The sequence below is a fragment of the Haliotis rubra genome, unplaced genomic scaffold (genome assembly GCF_003918875.1).
Source record: "Haliotis rubra isolate DU_JTF1 unplaced genomic scaffold, ASM391887v1 Scf813, whole genome shotgun sequence".
NCBI classification, from domain to species: domain Eukaryota; kingdom Metazoa; phylum Mollusca; class Gastropoda; order Lepetellida; family Haliotidae; genus Haliotis; species Haliotis rubra.
Genome location: NW_025767539.1, coordinates 14,262 through 25,697, shown reverse-complemented (window position 1 = coordinate 25,697; position 11,436 = coordinate 14,262). Strand labels below are relative to the sequence as shown.

Sequence of the window (11,436 nt, the reverse complement as noted above, 5' to 3'; positions counted from 1 at the left end):
CTTCAGTAACGCATGCTTGACGTAAGAGGCCACTTGGGGCGTAATGGGCGAGCTGTCTAAGGCGCCAGGCTAGTGATCCAGCAAGCTTGTGGTGTCGGGATCTAGCCCACCTGTGACCGGGTGTAAAAGCCTTGGAGACACCTTTGTGTGCACAAACCCTAGTGTACAGTACACAACCATGTGCACTTAAAAGAACCCACGAATCCGTTTGTAAATGACCAGATGGTGGCCACATGAATACGTGCAAACACCTAGTTGCGGGTATAGCAACGTGCAGTAGACTTGGACAAAGTACTGTGACTATGTGTCCCAGTCCACCCAGCTGTGAATGGGTACCTCGTTAGGATGAGAAAGCCACAATAACTCTGTGCGCTTAGTGGCTGCAAGAGTTGTATACTCCCCAGGGAGTTGAGATTGATAATACGATGTATTATCGTACGAGTTTAGACTGACGTCCAATGATCGAGCTAAAAAATATCAACGCCTTGATCGAGCATGTACTAGTTGCGTGGATATAAGAGCTATATAAATACCCTATAATAATAATAATAATAATATCTCAAGGGATCGGATGGTCAGGCTATCCGGGCTAGTCATGGCCTTCAACAACCCATGCTTGTCGCAAAAAGGGACTAACGGGATCGGGTGGTCAGTCTCGCTGACTTGGTTGACACATGTCACCTTATCCCAATTGCGTAGATCGATGATCATGCTGTTGATCACTGGATGGTCTGGTCTAAACTCGATTGTAGACACCGCAGCCATATAGCTGGGATATTGCTGAGTGCAGCGTTAAACATCAACCACCCAACTCACTGAACAGGAAGCGATATCCTGAGCTGTGAAGATAAGAATTTCAGTAAGGTAATACCATATATCTGAAGAGAACGTATCACGACAACACCTGTTGTCCTTTCACCTACACACACGAAACTGTGACACCTATCACCAATAAATCAGGGAGGAAGACCGCCGACGATCACAGCTTCCAAGAGGAACCGACTGGTAAGTTTGACACTATGGCTTTCATAAATTTCAGAATCTGTTTTCTTTGTTGAACAATGGAGCGCGTTTAAATTTACAGTGAGTGAATATGGTTTTACGTCGTCTTTTAGCAATATTCCAGCAATATCACAAAGAGATTTAAATTTACAGGTAACCTTGCTCTACATTGAAATTTACAGTATGTTAGTTCAATTCTAACCTGGCAAAATAAACACTGACTTTTTTCATTTAGTTTTGAGTCGATTGTCTGCCCGAATGACCGAATAACCGACAGCTAGATTGTTTTGTGGTATTCTAAGATGCCTAGCGGTTAGAACAATCGAAAAAAACAAACATTTTCAGACAATAAAAGTATAGTTTTTTGATGACGTAACAATTAAATGACGTTATCCCGTCACTGCGCCATTCTAGTGTGCCCCCTCGTAATCGAACCATTTTACATTACGTCACAATGTAAGCGACTTCACGATGCATGTCAGTTGTCATCGCCTCGTACAGCCTCCTACAGTAAACTACTCCGTTGCATCCCGTTTCTTGGTTTGCAGTTGCTTCACGCAGCTAACATCACTGGTGGAAACATTACGTTTGTGTTTTACGACGGTTAAAATGTGTCAATTCGACTCACAAGTTTTCAGCGACACGGTAACGTTCGCAATGTTTACATTCCCACAATGCAATCGTGGAATGTCGCTTGACTACTCAGCTTCATCTGGATGTACTGATCTAAACTTACGTTGGTAGTAGAAATGCGACGTTCATATTGCCCCATATGGTTTGCGTTAATGACAGATGTAATTAAAATAATTCAGAGAAGATATTTAATCCGAACGTAAACCGTCATCAAACTGTTATCATTTGGGTTTTTTCTGGTAACGTTCGTCTTAACGTAGGGGGGCAGACACATCAATCGAACAGCGCGCCAGTTAGCCCTGTGCGAGGATTCTTAATTTAGGTCACCGACACCGTCGTTTGTTTTCTGCCTAAAAATTAATCGTAATTATCTTTAGAAAGTATTAAATTTGGCATCTTAGAAAAGAAATACAGTTCGCTCTACCACCATGTATAGTGTAATAAAGCACACTTTCGCCCTGAACTATTATAACGTTAAAGCACTCGGACGCAAGCGTCATCGTACTTTAACTATAATAGTTCAGGGCGAAAGTGTGTTTTATTACACTATACATGGTGGTAGAGCGAACTGTATTTCTTAAATGTGGGCTGGCATTAATATGTAATAGGGCTGGCAAGCGATATTGATGTATATGGTTATTACTCGCCCGTGGAAGATTTTGACAATAACTAACAAGTGACGGGGAATGACAGATTTATATCACTTACGTAATTCTCGAGCTTTGGCGAATGAAAGAAAGATAATCTGTCATTTCCCGACATGTGTTTGTTATTGTGTTTATTACACATATCAGTTTTCGATTTAAAATACGCTAAAATGAATACTGCAGTTGTACCTATAATGCGGCTTCATTTCATTGGAATCAGCCAATCAACGTTCACCAAAAGGCGTAACCTCCTTAGGGACTTACAGGAAAATAACTACCCTGTGTCCTCCTTCCCATATGGGTAATAAAAGTGCAGTGTAATATTTTTACAGCAATATTACACGAGTGTAATACCGCTAGACGTATGACGTCATAATGGTTTACAGTTATGACGTCACAATGCTAGTACCTTTGTGACAATGGTCATCCCCTAATTAATGAATGGCATGGTCCACACTTGATAAATATGGAGAACAACAAGGGACTAAGTGGACATCCTTGTCTAACACCAGTGTAACAATCAAAATAATCAGATAGTTTTCTCCCTTCGCCGACAACTACAGCAGACTTCACGTTGTCATATATAAATGTTGAAGAACACGAAATATTTTTCCATGGATACCATTTCTTGAAAGAAGATGAAGTAATTTATTTCGGTTAACCATGTAGAACGCTTTCTTGAAATCCACGAAAGCACAGTAGAATCTGCCTTTTCTTCAAGTTATATGCATTTGAACAATAGATGGAAGAATGAATATGCTGTCAACTGTTGAATGGTGTTTTCCAAACGCTCGTCCCCCCCCCACCTCGGGTTTTCACCAAATACACCTTCATTCTTGACAAAGGTATTACTCATCTTGTTTATGATAGATGTAAGTAAAATACACAAAGTGTTCAACAAGAATATGCCCCTATAGTTACCAGGCTCATTATTACTTCCAGTTTTATATATAGATATTATAATAACAGTAGTCTATGCAGCTGGGAAATGACCTTTACATAATATTTGTGAAAACAATAAAGCAAGGTACGGTGCAATCATATCCTTAATTTTCTTTAGAAATTCTATTGGAATACCGTCGTCTCCTGGTGATTTATTCAGTTTTGCATCGTCTATTGCAGATATAATTTCAGCTATTGTTATATCATAAGACAGTTCATCAATTACACAATCAGTATAATGTTCATAACTATGTTCAGGAATATAGTTTCCAATATAAGCAGCCCACGCCTGGTCAAAGTCATCACGTGATACAGGATTTAATGAATCTCTAAAATATACATACCATGTTTCCGGTAAAATATTATTCTTATCAGATCGTCTCGATGAATATTTTTTTACAGCTTTTAAATATTGTTGATTAAATAAATAAAGTCAATTTTTTTAAAACTCATTACATGGGTGATACAATGTACCATTTTTCTTAATCAAGGGTACAGCCTACTAATCACGGATGCAACCAAGCATAAAAAGTGTTGTCTTAACGGGCCTGCATTTTGGGAGGATGCCCTAACGGAAAGCTAAGAGTCATCACACTGTAGGCAGTTTCTATCAATTTATGATAGAGGGTAATAAACAGAATACCATACTCGCTTCCGTGAAATACCATTTTTATTAAACTCATGAAATATTTAGTCTTGGCATTTACAATAAGAGCAGATATTCTAATTGAAGGTAGTTTACAATTAGAGCATTCAGGCTCGCACTGTCAATCTTGAATGTAGGTCAGATGATGGCAGACAGATGACGACGGTACACAAAGATGTACACAACTCAAGGGATATGCAAAGTCCCGTGTAATTCCATGTGTGTGTCAACACAACAACCAGCCTTATATATACTGACACAGATTCTTGAAAATTCTTTATCCACTGAGAACATCTGCGAAACATGTGGAGCATACGACCGGGAGTCAAAACATAATAAAGCCAAGGGAGGCAACTCTGGAGCGCTATCAAAAAGGCGTACCGCTACAAAATACTAAATAAATAAAAATTATATATAAAAGAGGGAATTACCGCAAAGGAAACGTCACCTTTCACAACCAAACGCAAAATTTTGGTGTTTTTGTTATTATTGTACCGTTTGTTAACATGTCTTTTAATGCAATCGCCTGCAATCATTCTTGCTTTGACACAATCGCCATGCCGCGACTTACGAGAGATCAGAGGAGCCAAACCTTGGGATGATTGCAAGTTGGCCAGACTGCAGGAGCGGTATCAGGCCACTAACATGACTGTCCACGCAGTGGGAAACCTGCAGTAACACCACAACGTCAAGACCGACAAATTGTGTGCAACCATCTGCAGGATCGCTTCACCATAGCAACAGAAACAGCACGCCAGTCTATTTGGACTCACAACAGACCCATCAGTGCCGATACTATAAGGGTAATGCTATTTTTGAGGGCATTATCATTTGCAGAAGCCCGAGCTCTTCCATTAACTGCCCGACGAAGGATGGCAGTTGAAAAAAGACCGAGGGCTTCTGCAAATGATAATGCCCTCAAAAATAACATTACCGTTATTATTGCTAAAATTCATGGAATTTGTGTTGAAAAGAAAAAGGAAACAATGAAGGAATGTGACTGTAAGTTTGCTAAAAAAAACTTCTGATGAGGTTGACTGCCCGAATGCAATTACGTCATCGAACAATTCAAGTGAAGTCACAACAGAAAGTGACGATATTCGACCTTGGCCTTTGACAAAACCATTGCCTGCAACATGTCAAACTATGTCAGTGTTCGGTTTTGGTCCAACAACAACGTTAATAGTGCAATTGTTGAGGTTAGCACCAAGAAGAAAGCCAATATTACCGCTTTTTAAAGCGGGAATTCGGGTTCCTTTGACTTGTTTGACCCAGAATATCTGCCAGTCCAAAGCCAATGTCGAATGAACCGTAAGCCAACGCACCCACTATGACGTCACTTGACAACAGAACTGATAGTGGCCCGTCGTTAAGGTTGAGCGGTCCAATATCATTTGCAGCGGCCCGCAAATTTCTGATAATGGGAGTACCGTTTCATGATAATTCCATGAATTTTAGCTATAAAGTGCGTTGACGTTTGCGCGGAAGAAACCTCTGCTGTCACAGACCATATCGTGGTACTCTCCTCACCAAAATGGCGTTGTGGACAATGGAGAACTGTGCTTTCTTCTCATGAAAGCCGACATTGTGTTTCCACAGCCGATGGCAGAGTGAATGTATGGCGAAGGCGAACAGTTTTCAGAATAGTGTACTGTTGAAAGAGACTCGTGGGGTGGTCCAATCATCATGTTGTTGGGTGCAATCGGTCCGAAACAGGGACTTGGCCCCATGGTGTTCCAGAATCTTGGTCCAGGATGAGGAAATGACGTAACAGCTGCAGGCTATAATGACCAAGTCATAAGACCCCACGTTGTACCTCATTTTGGACGTTACAGAAATCACATCTTCCAGCAAGACAACGCTCGTGCCCACACTGCCAGAGCAACATTGGACTTCCTAAGACAACATGGCATCCAAAGCCTACGATAGCGTGCACCCAGTGCAAATTTACGTCCAATGGAACACCTTTGGTACGAGACTCACAGGAGACTGAATAACCTCCAACCAAGGCCGACAACTGCGGCTGGACTCGACCAGGCATTTCGCAGAGTCTGGACCCAAGTGCCAATGATCTTCATCGACCGCCTAATTCATTCCATGTACAGACGAAGCAACGCCGTCATCGATACCCAAAGAGGCCACACACGATACTGACTTTGAGGTATCTTAATGTTACCAATTTTGGTGATTTTGTTTGTGTGAACTCTAAATGTGATTCCCGAAAATGTGTTAACCATAATTGTCAAGTTTGAACTCACACCTCCTTTTTGATTGTTAATTAGAGCGAATTAAGGCGTGAAAAACTCTATCGGTGGGGCGTTTCTTTTGCGGTTCAGTATAGATGGATAAATAATAGATGAATGAATGAATGAATGAATGAATGCATGCAATGATCTGTATACAGTTTATTGGCAAAGTGCGCATTTTGTTTCTCAGTTTATCAAATGTTCCCAGAATTTTAGATCTAATATGTTTGGTTCGGAACATGGGAAATGCTCAAGTATGTTGTCATACAAAAAGGAAAACTTGATTAAAAAATATATTGAAAAATGTTTGGTATTGTTTCTCTTGGACATTAGTATATTACTATCATTATAATTATCATACTATTATTTATTTTTATCGCTGTATTAAAGTCACTTTCCTAAGGGACGAACAAACACTCCCGCCAGCAAACTAGCAAACAAATAAATAAATAAAATGGTCGATATACAGTTTATTGCATGATGATGTTGCGTCCAACACTGGTTCTGCTGCTGGTGGTGCTGATGCTCACCCCGGAGGAAGGCGAAGGATGGTTATGGGGCCGTAGGCGTCGGCGCCGGAGCCACAACGTGCGAAAGACAACTCACAACACCAACAACTGTAATTGCAACACGATTCAGGAGGACATCGTCAAACTGCTGAGGGATGTCGTTAAATCCAAACGTTTGGGAAAACGTGATGTTTCTACCTTGATTGACGTTGATGAAGATGATCCACTTCTGGAGGAGTTCATGCGAAACTCAATGAACAAACGTAAATATGTTGTAAAGATAATTTCACCTCGATTTCGATTGTATAATTTTTATTTCCACTTCGAAGTTGCACATTTTAACAAAACCGTAATGGCGACTCGTAATGTGATTCGTGTTTTTCTTTTCTTTTCGATAAAGAGTCAACAACCATCCTCTCTTCTAGACTTATATCACCTTGTCGATTTTCTGGCGTATTGTGCCCTTGTTTATTTTTACAAATACCCTGTACCCAGTGTTTACAACCTCGTTGAAAACGACACTAAAATTAGACATCCAATCAAATTACACGATGCTTTGCTGCGTAAACGATCTTCTGTTTCATGAGTAAATGGTGGCTTGCTCGTGACAGTAATCGATTCTGGAATTTAGGTTCTTCTGTTCGCGTCCAGAAAGGGGATTCTGCATGGTTCTTGATTTTAATGTCACGAACCAGACAAATTCTGAGCTAACCATTATGATCTTATTTGAATTTATCTGAAGTTGAATCTTCCTCCTTTAAACCATAAAAAACATTTCATTTAAATAATTTCTGCTGTATTCAGGTGACGGTCTCGTTGGCACGGAGCAGTTGTTGGAAGCTGTAGAGCGTGCAGGTAGGTACCGATTGTCGGATAGTGTACCTACGGCTAACCAGCAGGGCCATAAAATGTTCTTTCTGGAAGAAACGTTGTTCAAAAATTTTAAAAAGTCATTTGAAACTGTACGGTATTATGATGAAATTTCAATATAATATGCTACGTGCTTTAATATATACTGAAAGGCAAAAAAATCCGTCGTAATATTGGAAATGACATTTAAGTATCAATGAAGAATTTGAACCTATTTTTTTAAAGATACACCAGAAGTAAGTTTGAGGAAAACATCAATCGTGGTCGTATAGCCTGTTTTGCCCAATAAAGCATTGTTTGAGGAATGTTTTTTGTTTGTGGAAAGGGAAGAGTTCGCACAAACACAATATTGTAATCGAGATGCACGTGCATCATGCATGCATTCGGGAATAATTTGCCGGCTTGAATGGCAATCGTTCACTTGTTTTGTGAACACAGCAGCTAGGTTAACGAGAGATGTTGATGGACGATATGACGAGGTCGACCACTACGTGGACGGTCATCAGTGCTGTTGGTAGCGTTGTATCGCTGTCTAAGACGTTCTATCGTTCGTACTGCAACTGAGGTCATTAGCAATGACTCGAGCGCGTTGACCAGCGTGTAGACGTCCAATGTTGTCGTTGATCTCAAGTTAACCTAGCTATATATTCAAGCCGGCAATTTATGCCTGAAACGTTTCTTTTGCCTTTCAGTATAGCTTTTGCAGTTGAAATGTCAAATCGTTTGATCATAATATTTTAAAATTTCAACACAGCTTCAATGTTTAACCTACTGTCTTCAATGTTCAAGAAATATGTTTAGAATGACATAGCCAATGTGGGTTGTCGTAGATACTATACTATCCATCAAAAGTTTAGACTCACCTAAAGCACTCACTATATGTTATGTACAGTAACGAGAAGAACAAATGTGACTTTTCACAGACGTAAATTCAAAATTTATTTACTGATAAATTCAGTTATATTTTTCATACATCCACTCTGATACCTTAGGGGTTCCTTGACTTGACGCCTTCACAGCAAGCTGTTTTGCAGACCAGTTTGGGTATGCCACCGCGAGACGCGCGATACGTCGTCAGTCATTTGCCCCAAGAGTAGCACGATGTCCCGATCCAGCCTGTCGCTCTGTCCCTAGCCCTGCGTCAAATTTCTTCAAATTTCGGTAAACAGAGGCCCGATGCAGTCCCGCCAATTTCACAAATCTAGTGACGGATGTAATACCTGCTTCATAATATGCCAAGAGTCGATTTCTGTTGTTTTGTAACGTCATGGCAAAGCTTCGGTATCGTCTGCTAGCAACGAGGTCACGTGATCAAGCCATCCCCCCGAACCCAAGGGAGATAATTCCATACCAATGAGGCAAGCTACTGGCGGCTAGAAACAATGTATTTCGGCTTTTTTGATAGTAGGATCGAGTCTACAAAAAAAATCTTTAATCGCATTTTTTCTGCTCGTTACTATATATATATATATATATATATTTACATCGAAGATTGGTTTCTCCACTAACTTGGGGGAACCAACTGCAAACCTTATGCAGATGAACTGCAAATATCTTGCATGTGAACTGCTGCGTTTCAATGTAAAACTTTGTTAAGAATTATCCTATTTTCACTGAATTTCATCATTTATTGAACCTATGACAATAACTTTATCAACGTTACAAATGTTTTTTACAATACATCAATTCATGTGTAAACAGTACCTTTAAACAGAATGGAAAATTTTGCAAAATCTAGTTTAGAACAGTTGACTTAAGTAAGTGGCTACATTTACGCTAGTGAGTCTAAACTTTTGATGCGTAGTATATATGCACTATATGCACTACGAATTAAGGCTCCAATTAGTATATATTTTATCTTTTCACGAACTATATTTTTTTTAAATAAATGAAAGAGCTTTTATGAACCGTATTAATAGTCTCTTCCAGCTAACATTGGCTGAATGCATATCGTTTCATCCTGTCATAGCGAAGACCACCAGAGTCAGAAAATATTCTTAAAAAACCCTGTTCAATATTAACTTCAAACTTGACAGTGCCATGTGGAAGTTTTCAGATAATATGTTTCTGCTTTAAGAAATTTAGAACAGTCAATGGAAACATGGAGCATTTCCCCTTCAAGAAATATATAAAATGATGGTTCCATATTTGGTTGCCGTGGAAACTACATATTCTGGATTTAGTTAAGCGAATACAGTGGTGATAAATTTCACTGATGATGATGACTTGGTTGACACTTGTCATTGTATCCCCATTGCGTAGATCGATGCCTATGCTGTTGATCACTGGATTGTCTGGTTCAGACTCTATTATTTACTGTACTACCACTACAACTACTACCATTACTACAACTATTACAACTACTACCACTGATACTACTACTACTATTACTACTACTACTACTACTACTACTACTACTACTACTACTTCTACTACTACTACTACTACTACTACTATTCCTACTACTACTACTACTACTACTACCCATATTTCTACTACTACTACTACTACTACTACTACTACTACTACTACTACGTCTGTCTTTGTTTCAAGCACAAGTGCCTCACAAGAGAAACAGCAACCACTGTCAGTGTGGCAGGATGGTGTTGGAGGAGGCAACTCGCAGCAACTGAAGACGGAGATATGGCGGACAATGGTAGGTACTGGAGTAGGTTGGAGTTTGATTTGGATTTTACTCCATTCTTATCACGGCAGGTTACACCAAAGAGAGAGAGGGAGAGAGAGAGACAGACAGACAGACAGACAGAGAGAGAGAGAGACAGAGAGAGAGAGAGAGAGAGAGAGAGAGAGAGAGAGAGAGAGAGAGAGAGACAGACAGAGAGAGAGGGACACAGAGAGAGAGACAGACAGACAGACAGAGACAGAGAGACACAGAGAGAGAGAGAGAGAGAGAGAGAGAGAGAGACAGACAGAGAGAGAGACAGAGAGAGAGACAGAGAGACAGAGAGAGAGAGAGAGAGAGAGAGAGAGAGAGAGAGAGAGAGAGAGAGAGAGAGAGAGAGAGTCAAATCTATATCTCAGAGAGAGAGATCACAACTGCGAAGAAAGTTGTTTATGCTGTATCAATCACTGGCTTGAAGAAAGTGGTGCAGAATCACTCGATCTGGTTTGCAGACTTTTACAGAGAGACGTGTCTGTAATTCTCACATAACAAGTCACATGAGTAATAGGTTCTTATTTTATTTCAGACGCTACCCAACCAGACTGACAAATAAATTTAGCAAGACTGAAACGTTTTCTGTTATATTTACAGCAAATGCCAATACTTAATAGTTTTCCATTATGGAAAATGTGTATACAATTTCATTAATGTAAGGATTTGGGATTGCGTGTGGATGTTGTTTTATCGCGGCACTCTGGAGTATTCACAGCGTTCAAGTAAGTCCGACCAGGTATATGACAAAACAACGAGCAGTCACTAACACCATCAGGTCACTCCGTGAGGCCCACACGGCACAATGACCCACGCCATCAGGGCACAATGACCCACGCCATCAGGGCACACTGGCCCACACCATCAGGGCACTCTGACCCACACCATCAGTGCACAATGACCCACGCCATTTGGGCTCAATGACCCACACCATTAGGGCACACTGACCCACGCCATCAGGACACACTGACCCACACCATCAGGGCACAATGACCCACGCCATCAGGGCACAATGACCCACGCCATCAGGGCACACTGGCCCACACCATCAGGGCACTCTGACCCACACCATCAGTGCACAATGACCCACGCCATTTGGGCTCAATGACCCACACCATTAGGGCACACTGACCCACGCCATCAGGACACACTGACCCACGCCATCAGGGCACACTGACCCATAACATCAGGGCACAATGACTCACTGCGTCAGGGTACATTGGCACTCGCCATCAGGGCGCAATGACCCGCGCCATCAGAGCACGAC

General features: G+C 40.8%; 1 protein-coding gene across 1 annotated transcript; it reads left to right on the top strand.

Moving 5' to 3' along the window:
- Positions 1-873: 873 nt before the first annotated feature.
- LOC124261865 lies at positions 874-10,748 on the top strand. Its single transcript, XM_046696234.1, has 5 exons — positions 874-1,005; positions 6,586-6,888; positions 7,430-7,480; positions 10,049-10,151; positions 10,705-10,748. The coding sequence occupies exons 2-4, from the start codon at positions 6,594-6,596 to the stop codon at positions 10,126-10,128; spliced, it is 426 nt and encodes a 141-aa protein (XP_046552190.1). The 5' UTR covers positions 874-1,005; positions 6,586-6,593; the 3' UTR covers positions 10,129-10,151; positions 10,705-10,748.
- The last annotated feature ends 688 nt before the right edge of the window (positions 10,749-11,436 follow it).

Excerpts from the sequence above, each read along its gene's own strand:
- LOC124261865 (XM_046696234.1), top strand. The coding sequence starts at position 6,594 with ATGATGATGTTGCGTCCAACACTGGTTCTGCTGCTGGTGGTGCTGATG. Across the intron at positions 6,889-7,429 it reads GCGAAACTCAATGAACAAAC|GTGACGGTCTCGTTGGCACG; the intron begins GTAAATATGTTG and ends TGCTGTATTCAG. Across the intron at positions 7,481-10,048 it reads GGAAGCTGTAGAGCGTGCAG|CACAAGTGCCTCACAAGAGA; the intron begins GTAGGTACCGAT and ends CTTTGTTTCAAG.